The sequence below is a fragment of the Eucyclogobius newberryi genome, unplaced genomic scaffold (genome assembly GCF_026437365.1).
Source record: "Eucyclogobius newberryi isolate DKJ021-1_F unplaced genomic scaffold, fEucNew1.0.hap1 SCAF_3, whole genome shotgun sequence".
Classification (NCBI taxonomy): Eukaryota; Metazoa; Chordata; class Actinopteri; order Gobiiformes; family Gobiidae; genus Eucyclogobius; species Eucyclogobius newberryi.
The window spans coordinates 19,361,477-19,377,815 of NW_027315945.1; the positions used below are offsets into that span (position 1 = coordinate 19,361,477).

General features: G+C 40.9%; 1 protein-coding gene across 1 annotated transcript; it reads left to right on the forward strand.

The window, feature by feature from the left end:
- Window positions 1-1,757: 1,757 nt before the first annotated feature.
- On the forward strand, window positions 1,758-12,200 carry dpys (dihydropyrimidinase). The gene is made up of 9 exons (XM_072460521.1): window positions 1,758-2,027; window positions 3,070-3,228; window positions 3,318-3,497; window positions 4,168-4,357; window positions 4,633-4,789; window positions 4,981-5,122; window positions 5,720-5,862; window positions 11,130-11,337; window positions 12,140-12,200. Exons 1-9 carry the CDS (start codon window positions 1,776-1,778, stop codon window positions 12,197-12,199), a joined length of 1,491 nt encoding a protein of 496 aa, XP_072316622.1. The 5' UTR covers window positions 1,758-1,775; the 3' UTR covers window position 12,200.
- Window positions 12,201-16,339: the final 4,139 nt, after the last annotated feature.

Sequence of the window (16,339 nt, forward strand, 5' to 3'; positions counted from 1 at the left end):
TCTGTGTTACTGTTACTAGGCTGCAAGGATAAAGATGTTAACAGAAGGTCAACGGAAATTCCCAAGTAGGACTTTAGGCTAAGGGAAGAGTGTCAATAGGAGATATCACCGACAACCTCTGGGTAAAAACAGTTCTCAGCATGTAATAATATTAATACCAAACATAAATGGTTGTGATTATTATGGTTGCAAACTATAAGAGTGTAATGTAGTCTGAATGGTGCAAATGCACAATAAAAGAATGAGTAGCCTATAAACTGGCAGAGGTGGGTAGAATAATTGTGAATATTGTCTAGTTTTTGTTCATTGAAGTGGGAAGGGTAACCAAAACTTTTAATCCAGTAAGAGATAGCTACTGGTACTGGTACTCTGTATAGAAGTATGGCAGCTGAATACTTTGAGAAATGTCACAACACACATTATGCCAGGCTCCAAGTGCAGTCGGCCGCAGTGTTGTGAGTTCGAATCCTGATTCCGATGACTTCCTGCATGTCCTCCCCTCGCTCTCATCCCCCATTTCACTGTCTAATAAAGCCTACGGGCCACAAAATTACTCAAGTAAATGTAAGTAGGCCTACCCACCGCTGAAAAAGTATCCTCTTAGGGCCCGTGCAGATTATTTGATTTGTTGTCATTAAAACCTGACCCAAACCCAATAGTGTTGTAAAAACAGGACTTTGTTTAAAAACGCTGTCTGGATGAAGTAATAGTGGATGGTAATAATCTAGTAGATCCATGGTAATAATAGCCTAAAGTCTTTTACTTCCTTACTTTTCGTAAGAGCTGAAAGCAGCGCTCTGATTGGCTGTGCTTGGATGGGCCACCTCAGTTTTACTTTACCTTCTGTGCACACGCCTAAATGAATTAAAGATGCGCCAAAAGCTTTGTGAGAGCCAGGAACTAGTAAAACACTCTTTATCAGAGAGAGAGGGAGAGAGAGAGAGAGAGAGAGAGAGACAGAGAGAGAGAGAGACAGAGAGGGAGAGAGAGAGCGAGAGAGAGAGAAACAGAGAAAGAGGGAGACGGAGAGAGAGAGAGAGGGAGAGTGTGAGACGGAAAGAAACAGCGAGAGATAAATAGAGAGAGACGGAGAGAGAGAGAGAAACAGAGAGGGAGAGAGAGAGAGAGAAACAGAGAAAGAGGGAGACGGAGAGAGAGAGAGAGGGAGAGTGTGAGACGGAAAGAAACAGAGAGAGATAAATAGAGAGAGACGGAGAGAGAGAGAGAAACAGAGAGGGAGAGAGAGAGAGAGAAACAGAGAAAGAGGGAGACGGAGAGAGAAATAGAGAGAGAGAGACAGAGAGAGAGAGAGAGAGAGAGAGAGAGAGAGAGAGAGAGAGAGAGAGAGAGAGAGAGAGAGAGAGAGAGAGTGAGACGGCGAGAGACAGAAAGAGAGAAACAGAGAGACGGGGAGAGAGAGAGATGGAGAGAGATAAATAGAGAGAGACGGAGAGAGAAAGAGATAGAGAGAGATGGAGAGAGAGGGAGAGAGAGAGAGAGAGAGAGAGAGAGAGAGGGGGAGAGAGAGAGAGAGAGAGAGAGAGAGAGAGAGAGGGGGAGAGAGAGAGAGAGAGATAAACAGAGAGAGATAAACAGAGAGAGATAAACAGAGAGAGACGGAGAGTGAGAGAAACAGCTGGAATCAGGGGCGTTGGCGCTTGTTCCAGAGGCGGAGTTTGAAGTGAACTCTTGTAAAGAGTTAAAGAGTTTTAAAGAGTTAAAGTGTTATTCTCTGCAGTGTCACTTTGACAGTCTCACTCACCACGGCCGCTGCAATGGCTGAGCCGACCAGGATCTTTATAAAAGGAGGTAAAGTTGTGAACGAAGATCGCTCCGCGATCAGCGACGTCTACATAGAAAATGGAAAGATTGTGGAAGTCGGTCCAAAGCTCCAGATCCCAGCGGGGGCCCGGGTCATAGACGCCACCGACAAACTGGTGCTCCCCGGGGGCATCGACACGCACACGCACATGGAGCTGGCCTTCATGGGCACCAAGGCCGTGGACGACTTCCACATCGGAACCAAGGTACGAGCCCTCGACTCTTGCAGTGACTCTTCAGTTGTACCGCAGAGAAACAGCCTTTTGCCCTGGCTCACACTGTAAGAAAAACTTCCATAAAATAACAGGAACAGGCCCTGTCAGAACAATAACATGATGTCTCTGTTTTCATCTGTTTAAAGTAGATGCTGTGTCCAAATTACAAACACTTCAGTATTTATCATTATTATCAACGTTTTTGTCACCTAAACATTTCTTAGCACAATTTCTTTGTCCAAAGAACATATGAACATATAATAAACTTTCTTAAAATAAAATTATTTTAGCTTAAAATTCTAAATTAATTTACATTTTACTTTTGTACTACTTACTTAATTGACCTTGAGTCCTTGACTCTCTCAGAAACTGTCTGAATCTGATGATTCTTGTCTGTGAGGGACTTCATGTTCTCTTCTGTGGCTCTGTCCAGACTCACTGAGAGAAAGTAAAAGCTGCATTATAGAGCCTAACATGTCTGACCTGCTTGTTTCCATGGATATGGTGTTAAGCCTGGAAGACTCCACCGTATGGAAATAATTGTAACGTGCATTTATATTTAGGTGTTTCTGTCCGACATACATCTTGCTTGTCACCATGGAGATAGACTGTTTAATATCATAATTGTGAAACATTCAAGATAAAGCATCATAGAAAAGAAGAAAAGTTAGTCATTTGGGCAGAAGTTTCGACTTTCACCCTAAAGTCCTTCTCAGTGTGGACCTGGTATGAGAGCTCGTCTGCACATTGAGAATGACGAGTGGATGAAAGTCAAAACGTGTCCAGATGACTACAACTGAACACTCTCCTACAGTGGAATACTCATGGACCTTTACTCAGGTCAAAGGTCAATGATTTAGCAAAACAAATGTATGTGCATTTTCTTTCACATTCTTTCACACAAGAGGGGATTACATGTTTATGTCGCCAGTGTTTCTATACTTTTGAGATGTTCAAGGTGCACAACTGTTAGAATGTCAGTAATTTGGCAACCACATGTTAATCTTCAACTTTTATCTGTGTGTTTACTCAGGCGGCTCTGGCTGGAGGCACCACAATGATCCTGGACTTTGTCATCCCCCAGGGAGGTAAATCTCTTCTAGCTGCCTATGAGAGCTGGCGTAACACCGCTGACCCCAAAGTCTGCTGCGATTACTCACTGCATGTAGCTGTCACCTGGTGGAGTGAAGAGGTGAGCCTGCCTCTCTTTACAACACAGACGCTGTAGCTCCCCACAATGTCACGGAGATTAGAGACTCAAATGTGCTGTGTTTGGTCCAGGTGAAGAGAGAGATGGAAACTCTGGCCAAAGAAAAAGGCGTGAACTCCTTTAAGATGTTTATGGCCTATAAGGACGTGTTCATGCTGCAGGACTCTGAGTTGTACGCTGCCTTTGCCCAGTGTAAGGAGATAGGGGCCATCGCTCAGGTGCACGCAGAGAACGGAGACCTGATTGCAGAGGTTTGTAAATTGACAGGTTTTTGACAATCGATATATTGCACATTATATTCTGCAATGTGTCATTACTTTTTTAAGAACCAAATACATTTGAACAACAACAACATCAAACTGCACAAACTGAATATGAAATACACGCATGGGAATTATTAAAACCATAAATATGTCTAATGTTTGGCATATACAAGTTTCCCTTCTCTAAAGATACAACAAAGTTTACAACAACAAGGCTTTCAGAAAAATTGAGTAAAATCTGCACGCAAACAATGCTGATAGTGATACATCAATACACTTATTGATATAGATAAGCTATTTTATCACCAAATTCAATATCCCAATATATATTGATAGTTTGGTATTATACTCTTATATTTTTTCACCTGTGTTTTTACTTGTACTTACATTTTTTAGCTTTTGATAATTTCTATCTTTCTTTTCTTTTTTTTACCCCTAAAGTGGTTGATTGAATCTTATTATCATTATTATCTTTAATAACAAATGATTAGGATAGGTGCTGTGCTTACTAATGTAATTGTAAGGGATTTCCACTAGAGGACAGCGTGTGCTTAGGGTCTGTGCTTGACTATGCTGCATAAATATAGGATTCATAGAAAAAGGTTCACGGTTTATGTGGGATCATCCTTCCTTTTATAATCACCTCTTTTCGTTACAGGGAGCCAAAAAGATGCTTTCAATGGGCATCACAGGCCCAGAGGGGCATGAGCTGTGCCGACCCGAGGAGGTGGAGGCAGAGGCGACACAGCGGGCCATCACCATCGCACATACAGTCAACTGTCCTCTCTATGTGGTCCACGTCATGAGCAAATCGGCAGCCAAAGTGGTTTCCAGTGCACGCAGAGAGGGTGAGTGTTGACGAGAGAGCGTCCCAAAGAAGCAGCAACTTTAAATGCGTCGTCTGCAGACACCTATCTCCATGTGCTCTTAATGTGAAAAAAGGGGGAGGAAACATCTTGTACTAGCAAAGGTGATCGATCTGTGGTTCCTTGGATTATTACATTGTGCTCAGTAAACTTTAAAAAGGATTTCAAGATATAAATTGTTACAGTATCTAATCACATGAAATTAGTCTAAAACTTCTGAAGATTTTTTGCTTTTCTTTTTTTTTTTTTTTTATCAGGACGGGTAGTATTTGGGGAGCCCATTGCAGCTGGTCTGGGCACGGATGGGACTCACTACTGGAACAAAGAATGGGCCCATGCAGCATCTTTTGTGATGGGACCTCCACTCAGGCCGGATCCAAGCACCCCTGGATACCTCATGGACCTGCTTGCCAAGTGAGCGCACTGCTGTAATCAACATAATTCCTCTTTTTAATCATAATTTTCTAGAAGGGCAATCTTAAGGGATCATTCTTATGCTTCAAGATCTTGCATGTTCAAAAGGCCAAAAGATTGCTCTTTAATCAAAACACAACTGCAAACACAAATAGTTTTGAACCCTACCAAGACATTTTGTACATGCCTAGTGATGACCTCAGTGTGACGGGGACGGACAACTGCACCTTCTCCATTTGTCAAAAGGCGCTTGGCAAAGACGACTTCACAAAGATCCCAAATGGAGTGAATGGCGTGGAGGATCGCATGTCTGTTATCTGGGAGAAGGGAGTGGTATAACTCTTTCTTATTAAGTTACTCAAAGCTGTCATTATTTGTCATATTTAAGACATTTCCTACAATGATCATAGAATAAACCAGGGGCTTTGGTATATGTACCACAAAGTACCACTAGATAGAGGTGTGAACTACTCTGTTATTTTAGGGCACAGGGTTCCACACAATTACCACTATTGCACAGATAAAACAAAATAGTAGAAGCATTTTATCCAATATTTCTCATAGAGATGTTTCTTAATTTAAAAATGTTACTGAAATACATCTCCACCATATAGTAAACACCACATTTTTAAGTGCCATGATTTTGTTATTGCTGTATCTTTAAAAGTTCTCTTTTTTAAAACCTAATGAGACTCACAGTTGTTGTGGTGCAAACAGCAGATGTTTCAGATTCTTACCATTATGCAAATGTCTGACTGCTCCAAAGCAAAAAGGGGATTTGCTATGAACAGCAGGGATCACAAAAGGTTTTTTTTGCAGAATTGCACACAATTGCTTGCTGTACAGTGCGCTCTTACCTTTACTCTGCAAATGTTGTTTAGTGCAGCACCTTTCTCACTGCTATAGCTCCTGTGTTTCCTTCCGTTTCAGCACAGCGGCAAAATGGATGAGAATCGATTTGTAGCTGTCACCAGCAGCAACGCAGCAAAAATCTTCAATATGTACCCACAGAAAGGCCGGATCGCCAGAGACTCAGATGCTGATGTGGTTGTTTGGGACCCTAATATGACAAGGTGAGTCACTGTCAAAAGTAACAACAAATAAAGAGCCAATAATGGCTTATCCTAACAGGCCAATAATGTAACAACTTAGATGAGCCAATAACTAAATAAGCTACTACATTATTGGCAGGTAATTACAATTTTGACCTGACAAGAAAAATGTGCTTCGATAATGTAATAACTGGCACCAATAATGTGTTATACAGCAAAAACACTTTATTACAAATAACATGTCTCGGTGGTTTTGTGGAGTTCGCCCAAATTGTAATAAACGGATGGGAAAGGCCACACCCACACAAAATCATAAGTCAAATCTCAATCATTTAACCTCTCCCCTGCCTGACCAGATCAGCACAACTGTGAGTGTCATAGCGCCCCCTACAGACTGAAAAGATGATTTTCAACAGTCTTACCCACTGTTTTGTTTTGGTACAGTTGTGAATGAAATATGATGTATTATTCTGGCTTTTTAACTGCCGCTACTACTTTCATCTACTGTTTTCCAACAGTACAACTTAAGATAAAGTATGTTCTTTAGAAATAGTTAGTTAAAAATAAATGTATCAATACTCAAAAATAGTTAACTATGTTGTGGAGGAGATATGAGCATTCAAAAGGATGTAATGGTTGACCTTCAAGGAATACCAAATGCTGTTTTAAACTCTGGGCAGGGGATAGTTAGACAAACTAAATATGAGCGATCATGCATATTTGCATGGAACTTCGTGACTCAAACATAATGACTCAAAACTTGGGGCTTGACTGGGACTTGTACATTTTTTAGGGTTGTGATTTGTGACTTGAAGTTCAGGCTCAGATTATGACTTGACATTTATGCATTTTTAATTAATGGTTTCAAATTCAAAGTTAGTTTGAAGTTGTGAGAATTCCCAGTATAGTCCACTGGATGAGCATCAGTTACAGAAAAAAACAATGAAAGTTGAAGTTTTGTGCCACTCGGTGTCCGAGTGGATAGCACTTATACTTAATACAAAGCCAGCTACAGAGCCGAGGGTTTGAGACCCACTTTGGAAGAAGCCTGACCCCTTCAGCTGGGACATTTTTTAACAACAGCGTTGAGTGCACAAAATTCAATTGTTTTGTTTGTTTATGTATTTTTTTCAAACAAGCTTTGTGTCATTATTTGTTTTCAAGCCAGGGATTCTTCAGCAGAGTCTTCTGTCTGGTGGCTCTTCATGTGGGTTTTTAAACAGTGACTTTGCGTAAAGGCCTTGTCACACAGAGTACATTTGTAGGGTTTATGACCTGTGTGGCTCCTCATGTGCAAATTCAAGTGATCGCTACGTCCAAATGTATGCCCACAAACTGTGCACAGAAATGGTTTGATGCCAAGGTGGGTGCCCATGTGGCTTTTAAGATGACTTCGTAATCTAAATTGCATGCCACATTGTTTGCAACTGAATGGTTTTTTTCCTGTGTGGACCCCCATGTGTGTCGCAAGATCTCCTTTTAATAATTTACCACAAACAGGACATTTAATGTGCATTTCCTCATGCCTTTTTAGGTGAATTTTTAACTCATTTTTTGTATAAAAGGTTTTACTGCAAATGTCACATAAAAAGTTTCTTTGTCTTTCTGAGTGAATTTTCTCATGGGTTTTTAGAAATTTGGAACAGGAGAAGAGCTTTCCACACTGTTTACAGCTGTAATTCTTCTCACCAGTGTGAATCAGTTTGTGAAGACAGAAATTGCGATAGCTTGACAGAGATTTCCCACATATATCACAGTGAAACGGCTTCTCGCCTGAGTGTTTCCTATGGTGAACATGAAGCTGTGCGTTAAACCTAAAGGACTGGGAGCAGGTGTCACATTTGTGAGGTTTGTCCTTACGGTCAATATTCTTTTTTTTCTTTAATGTCTCAATGACACTGGAGGGCTTCTCTTTCTGACATTTAATAATGTGTCTTTGAAAAGTAACAAATGTCAAAAAAATGCGCCTGCATGTGTCACACTGATGTAGTTTGTGATGAGTCTCAAGGTGTCTCTTGAGCTCTTCTGATGACTCCAGTTGTTGTCCACATACGCCACAGATGCCTTTTGGATTGTCCAGATGTCTTAGAGCATGTTTAGTTAAGATAGACTTGGATTTGAATAAATATCCACACACTTTACAGGTATCACAGTTCTCTGAAGACACATTTTGTTCTCGTCTTTTCTTCCTGTTATTTTTCTTAGTAATAGCAGAGTGTTGTTGAACTTGATTGTGTTTTTCTGGTTTCCAGTCAGTATCATTTTCATCATCTTCACTCTGAGCCGCAGAATCTATGGAAGATATGTTCTCGTGCTCAGCAGTTATTTTACTGGGACCTTCATTTTCTGATGGTGGCTCTTCTTCTAAAACACTGGGGGAACAAAGATGGATTAAGTCATGGAATTTTGTCTTTGCCAGAAAAAAACAACAACAATAATTTCTCTGAGTAACTCTTACCTTGTGATAGGCCTGTTATCACATGCTGTGGTTTGAAAGTTTGTGTCTTTGAGCTTCTTGTTTTTGTCGGACTTCCAGGCAAATTCCCCTTTCTTTTCAATGTCATTATTGTCACTGTCACTGTCTGTGACAATAGGGCTGGATCTGTGCCGTCTCCGTAACCGCCTTCTTCTTTTAGTTGTAGTGTTTTGGGCTTCATTTATTGCATTATCTCGGAGGCTGTCCTCTCTGTTAGCCGAGCAGGACACAGAGGAATCACTGGGGAGGTCGGCTAAAGTCCCATTGCTTTCTTCAAGCTCCAGCAGGGTCTCTTCACGGGACACTTTAGTGGGCTGACCATCAACTCCACCTTCTCCTGGGCTGTGAAAGCACATTATGAGTGAGTGGGAGAGTGTCGATTAAACATGTAAGAAATTATCTGAAAGGGAGAATTAAGTACAATTCAAACCATGTTTCTGAGTCTCCATAGCAGTCATTGATTTTTGTGTCTCCGATCCCAAAATTGAATTCATTTGCATCTCCATTTGTGGAGCCACTGAGCAAGACGTCTGGAGCGCCAACGACATCCACAGCTAAGGCAAAATAGATAACCATACTGTAATGTATAATCAATGATTATATTATCCTTACAGTATATGATTATACTCATATACTGTATATAAATAATGGTAACGTTCTTTACCAATTAGAACACAGGGCTCGATTTTTTTTTTCATAAGCAAAACAGTTATTTCTAGCCCATGGCCCTGAGGTAATGAAGCTAAATCGCTGATTATAATGACGATGTGCCATACAAACCTATTCTGTAGAGATTGACTTGGGGCTGCAGGATCGCGTCCAGTTGTCTCTTGTGATGATTCAACTCTCGCTTCAGCAAAAAAACCTCTTTGTCGTATCCAGCTACCGTTTTCTCCACAACCGCTAATATTTCTCGTACAGCTATAGTCATTTTCTCTGTCACTATCACTCTTAGTTCGTCTACTTTAGACATTTTCCCATGGAAGTGTAATAAGCCAGCTCTTTATCCACTGGAGGCCAGGACTTCCTGTTTCAGTGTGTACACCGTGCTTTGACTTCCTGTTTTAGTGTGTACACCGTGCTTTAACTTCCTGTTTTAGTGTGTGCGCCGTACTTTGACTTCCTGTTTTAGTGTGTACACCGTGCTTTAACTTCCTGTTTTAGTGAGTGCACCGTACTTTGACTTCCTTTAGCTTCTTTCATTCACCTTTATCTTTATCCTCTATCCTGACTTCCTTTATCTTTATCTTTATCCTTTATCCTTATCTGTGAATTAACAAAACGAAAAAAGTGTATTTTTAATATGTAAAGGGAACATTTTCACAATTTTGCAGGAAACACACTCAAAGGAAGACGAACATTTTTGGACTCAGCAATGACATAATGGATCCATGGTGACAAAGCGTACCACAATCATGGCACATCCGGATCAGCAGAGGTCGCTATTCTCCTAAACAACTTTGGTGGCCAGAATATTTATAAAATGGAGATGTTCATAGTCATTGGTTGATCCTTTTTGTTAATATTGACCGTGTCAGATTAATTCCAGTAAATGTATATGGGTACAATATTATTAGTGACAATAGAAAATTATTGGAATGATTAACTTTACATCTGGGGCAATATGTTATTAGGGGGAGAGGATTTTTTAATTGAATATCCCTCAAAATACACGGCAACTTATCCTATCATATAATTTTTGCAATGGTTTAAATTGAACCAATGCTTGGAGACACCTTAATCCTGAAATTGCTACATTTTTTTATGTTTTAGCACAAACTATGCCTCGAAATGTCTAATTGACCACTGGTTAATTTCAAATAATCTAGTATATTTTGATATTGATAGTAACATTTCTGCAGCCCCTTTGACTGACTACATTGTTATTTATTTACATATTAAATAGTTAGATTAGATCATATTCAAACAAATACTGGAAATTGAACTCCAGCTTGCTCAAAACAAAACAAGGATGACTGTAAAAACACACACACACACACACATATATATATATATATATATATATATATATATATATATATATATATATATATATATATATATATATATATATATATATATATATATATATATATATATATATATATAAATACATTTAATGAGGAACTTAAAACCTCAGTTAAATATGTGAGTTCCTAAAATTCAAAAACTGAGAATATTCCATTTTAGTGGAAAGTTTAAAAAAGAACTTGACCTAAAAGTACATGACATTATTAACCATTTAAATTTGTATTGCAACAAACCTGTTCAACATTATTAACTACAGTTTTACTGTTGTTGTTGTTGTTGTTGTTGTTGTTGTTGGTGGTGGTGGTGTTGTTGTTGTTGTTGTTGTTGTTGTTGTTGTTGTTGTTGTTTCTTTTGCAGGAGATTTAGTTTCCCCATAGGTCTGCCTGCATGTCGGATTCTAATTACATAGAAACAATGAGAACAAAACAACACATTTATATCTTCCTCTTTTGGTCAGTCAAACACAGGAAAATGTGTTTATATTGGCTTGGCCTGGATATAGATAGTACACATGCTACAACTTTACTGTACTACTGCCTTTGAAGAATTATACAGCAGTTCAGTTCATTTTAAGGCATTAAAATGTTCTAATAAGTCAGATGAAGATTTGAGGACTTTACAGGAATTATAAAAATAAACAAATAAAGTTTTCATTATATAATCTTATATGTGCAAACAAAATGTTATGTGTGTGAAACAAACAAATCAATTTAGCATAATATAGGACTAGGCCTATTTGTGTTAAATTGACAAAACTTGATTTTCAATCTTGGTTTCACAGGAAGATTTCAGCAAAGACCCACCACCAGGCTGTAGATTATAATATCTTTGAGGGGATGGAGTGCCATGGCGTCCCTGTCCTGACAATCTCCAGAGGAAAAGTGGTCTATGAGAATGGGACGTTGAATGTGTCTCCTGGACATGGCTCATTCATCCACAGACAACCCTTCTCTGAATTTGTTTATAAAAGGATCCGACAGAGAGAACAGGTATGTTATCTGATATGTAAGACTATTATCTTTTCATTATAGCTATTACTAAATGTTAGCTTTTGATCAGTGGAACAATGACCGAGTGGCTAATATAATGTACGGTGCAACATTAGCGTGACAGAAAGCACGAGGTGGGCAGAGCTAACGGTTTGAACTGAATCCTGTCCCACTAAGGTTTCAAAACCGAAAACTGGGCCTATAATGTAAGTTAAACTATACTTTTTCTTTGACCCATCCCTAATACAATGCAGTGCGAAGAAAATACTGTCTATCAGTGTATTTTGAACATTAATATAGGTTAATATATATAGCTTAGTTTAACATGAATAAACATTGAATATTACTGCTAATAATGCTTAGACATTTGGAATGGCTTGGTCCTTTTTCTTATTAACAGCATTGATTGCATAGATAACTCATCTGAGGTTTAGATTGGCCTGACATACAGTAGATGTGCCTAACTCGTCCTAATCAGGGTCAAAGATTGGAGTCATATGTATGTTTTAGGGTCAGTATAGAGCCTAAACGCCATAGTCCATCACGCGCACATGTGGATAGCACATGTGCGCTATCAGCTCGGTGGTTGAGTGGATAGCACATGTGCTCTATCAGCTCGGTGGTTGAGTTGGCTCCGTGCGAGCAAGCTGCAGCACTATGTGTTCGAATCCGCCTCTCGACAGTTTGCTGAAATGTCCTTCCTCCATTTCATCCCCATTTCACGCTGTACTGTTCTATATAATAACGCACAGATCCTAACTCTCCCTCTAACCTTTCTTTGTTCTTTGTTTTATGTTTGCAGGTGGGCAAACCCACAGCTGTGACTAGAGAGCCTTACCAGGGAAGAGTCATATCAGTGTAAGAACCATCAGCATTAAAGCCACTGTGAACCCAATCCAGAGTTTGAGTCGAGTGTGATTTTTATTTGACATGAAATTGATATAACAGATCAGGAGTAGGCTAAGGAGGAAACTCATCACTTTTTTGAGATGATTCAGAGATACTAAGAACAAATGATACTTTTTTAGCACAAACCTGATTTATTATAGCATGCTTGAGGTTAGAAGAGGTTAGAAAAGACTGGTGTATGCCATTCATTAAACATAGTAGAAAAAGCTTCAGTTGTAGTCATCTGGACTCAGTTTGAAAAAATAGACGTTTCGACTCTCATCCAAGAGTCATTGTCAATAAAAGAATTTAGATCGAGAACTCCGATATTAATACTGTTCTGTGGTAAGACCCGCCCATTGGGAGGAGCCTTCCTGAAGTAGAAAGAGTTGTTTGTTTCAACAGAAACTCCCCCCTTGTATCTACCGAGCTAGCCTATTCAGAATCTTAATGGGCTATTAGAATCCTCTTTGTCTTTGTGAGACCCTGGCTCAACCACCCTGAGTACCTGATTAGCATCTAAATGTCCTGGTCCTGGTCCTCTACCTTTCCAGGGGTTCAGTATACCATTATAGATACCAGGAAGATTGAATCTGAGCCCTCCATTTCTGTTTAAAGAAGGTCTTTCTTTTTTAACAAAAATAGCTTCCTTGACTCTTCTTTCAAACCATCTTTTCTCCCTGCTTAAAACCTTCACCTCACCGTCTTCAAACGAGTGATTAGAGGCTTCAAGATGGAGATGAACGGCGCTCTGTGGTCCTGAACTAGTATTTCTTCTGTGCTGATAGAGCCTCTTGTGTAGAGGCTGTTTTGTCTCACCTATGTAACGTTCTTTACAGCTTTCTTCACTGCATTGGATCGAATAAACTACATTGCTCTGTTTTTGAGTCGGCAACTTGTCCTTAGGGTGAACCAGTTTTTGTCTTAAAGTGTTTCCTGGTTTAAAATAAACAGGGACTTCGTGTTGTCTAAAAATTCTCTGCAGTTTTTCCGACAGGCCAGAGACATAAGGGATAGAAACACCCTTCCTTCTCTGTTCAGTTTCCCTTTTGTCCTGCTTTTTGGTTCTCTTCACTCTGTTGAGAGCCCAAGCGGGGTAACCACAGGCTGAGAGGGCATTTCGGACATGTTTTTCCTCTTTCTTCTTGCCCTCTGAGCTGGTGGGCACACCTTGAGCTCTGTGTTGTAAGGTTCTGATCACACCCAGCTTGTGCTGTAGTGGGTGGTTGGAACCAAAGAGCAGATACTGGTCCGTGTGTGTAGGTTTCCTATATACTTCTATTTTGAGTTTCCCGTCCTCTCCTCTGATCGTGGAACAATCAAGAAAGGCCAAGCGATTCTCCTTAGCGTCTTCTCTTGTAAACCTGATATGTGGGTCCACAGCATTGATGTGATCAGAGAAGGTTTCCAGCTCTTGTTCCTTGATTGTTACAAAAGTGTCATCGACATAGCGGAGCCACAGTTTTGGGGCGGAGCCTGAGAATGAGGCCAGTGCCTTCTTCTCAAAGTGCTCCATGTACAGGTTGGCCACTATGGGAGAGACGGGCGAGCCCATGGCACAGCCATGAATCTGTCTGTAAAATTGTCCCCGGAATTGAAAGTAAGTGGTGTTCAGACAGATGTCCAACAGTTTGCATATGTGTTCAGGTGTCAGTTTGGTCCTTTCCTGTAGGGTGGTGTCTTCCTGCAGTCTGATCCTCACCGCTGCTACTGCATCAGAGGTCAGGATGCAGGTGAACAGGGACACAACATCATATGAAACCATGAGGTCATCTGGGTCCAGTTGGAGATGTTTCACTTTATCCACAAAGTTGTGCATGTTTTCCACATGATGTTCCGAATTCCCCACAACCGGAGCCAATATAGTTGTTAAATGCTTGGCCACATTGTAAGTGATGGAATCTGTGCTGCACACTATGGGTCTGAGTGGAACATCCTTTTTGTGTATTTTTGGAAGGCCATAAATGCAAGGCATGGCTTCACCAGGATACAGTCTGTAATACAGAGGCCGGTCTATCACTTCCTCTTTTTTTTCCAGCCTTTGTAAACAGTCTATCACTTTCTTCTTGTAGCCACTGGTCGGATCTCTTTTCAAGCGCTCGTATGTGGTCGTGTCCTTGAGGAGGGTGTGGACTTTGGCTTCGTAATCAGCTGCGTTGAGAATCACAGTGCAACGTCCCTTGTCTGCTGGGAGGATGTTGATGCTATGATCTTTTTCCAGTGCTGAAAGTGCTTTTCTCTCTTCAGATGTAATATTTGAAGGAGGTGGTTTGGCACTCTTCAGGGTCGCTGTGACACGTAACCTCAGGTCTGCAGCCTCCGATTTAGTCATTTTGTTGTTCCTAATTGCCGTTTCAGTGGCTGTGATGTAGTCCTCTGTAGGGATGTGTTTAGAGGTGACAGAAAAGTTGAGACCTTTAGAGAGCACCTCCTTTTCAGCCTGTGTCAGAACACGATCTGATAGGTTCTTAATCCAATTGTTTAGTTCGGGAACTCGAATCTGTAGCCAGGAAACTAGCAGACAACAGGAATCACCTGAGGTTCAATCTTAGATGCAGACAGAACAACATGATCCTGAAGAGCCTGCAGATCAAATCACCGGTCAGAGGACACAGAGCAGAGAAGATTTGGAGAAGGAGCCTTATGCAGATGCTCAGGGAAAGGATCCAGGAAAACAACGTCAGAATTGATAAATTGAAAGACAGAACAGGAACAGAAATTAACCAGCATACTCCCTGAAGAAGCTTTCAAAAGAGTGCTGGATTTTACACAGACAGCACAAGAAGCACAGCACAGGAAGAGCAAAGAACGCCAAATCAATAAGTTCAACATTCTTTTGAACAAAAAGAATGCAGGTGAGGTCGAGCTAGACATTAGGACTGAGACAGACAAATTAGCGACCAGCAAAAACAATTGGATTAAGAACCTATCAGATCGTGTTCTGACACAGGCAGAAAAGGAGGTGCTCTCTAAAGGTCTCAACTTTTCTGTCACCTCTAAACACATCCCTACAGAGGACTACATCACAGCCACTGAAACGGCAATTAGGAACAACAAAATGACTGAATCGGAGGCTGCAGACCTGAGGTTACGTGTCACAGCGACCCTGAAGAGTGCCAAACCACCTCCTTCAAATATCACAGCTGAAGAGAGAAAAGCACTTTCAGCACTGGAAAAAGATCATAGCATCAACATCCTCCCAGCAGACAAGGGACGTTGCACTGTGATTCTCAACGCAGCTGATTACGAAGCCAAAGTCCACACCCTCCTCAAGGACACGACCACATACGAGCGCTTGAAAAGAGATCCGACCAGTGGCTACAAGAAGAAAGTGATAGACTGTTTACAAAGGCTGGAAAAAGAGGAAGCGATAGACCGGCCTCTGTATTACAGACTGTATCCTGGTGAAGCCATGCCTTGCATTTATGGCCTTCCAAAAATACACAAAAAGGATGTTCCACTCAGACCCATAGTGTGCAGCACAGATTCCATCACTTACAATGTGGCCAAGCATTTAACAACTATATTGGCTCCGCTTGTGGGGAATTCGGAACATCATGTTGAAAACACGCACAACTTTGTGGATAAAGTGAAACATCTCCAACTGGACCCAGATGACCTCATGGTTTCATATGATGTTGTGTCCCTGTTCACCTGCATCCTGACCTCTGATGCAGTAGCAGCAGTGAGGATCAGACTGCAGGAAGACACCACCCTACAGGAAAGGACCAAACTGACACCTGAACACATATGCAAACTGTTGGACATCTGTCTGAACACCACTTACTTTCAATTCCGGGGACAATTTTACAGACAGATTCATGGCTGTGCCATGGGCTCGCCCGTCTCTCCCATAGTGGCCAACCTGTACATGGAGCACTTTGAGAAGAAGGCACTGGCCTCTTTCTCAGGCATAGCCCCAAAACTGTGGCTTCGCTATGTCGATGATACGTTTGTAACAATCAAGAAACAAGAGCTGGAAACCTTCTCTGATCACATCAATGCTGTGGACCCACATATCAGGTTTACAAGAGAAGACACTAAGGAGAATCGCTTGGCCTTTCTTGATTGTTCCACGATCAGAGGAGAGGACGGGAAACTCCAAATAGAAGTA

Coding starts and splice junctions, on each gene's coding strand:
- dpys (XM_072460521.1), top strand. CDS start 1,776: ATGGCTGAGCCGACCAGGATCTTTATAAAAGGAGGTAAAGTTGTGAAC. Junction 2,028..3,069: donor ACTTCCACATCGGAACCAAG/GTACGAGCCCTC, acceptor GTGTTTACTCAG/GCGGCTCTGGCTGGAGGCAC. Junction 3,229..3,317: donor TCACCTGGTGGAGTGAAGAG/GTGAGCCTGCCT, acceptor TGTTTGGTCCAG/GTGAAGAGAGAGATGGAAAC.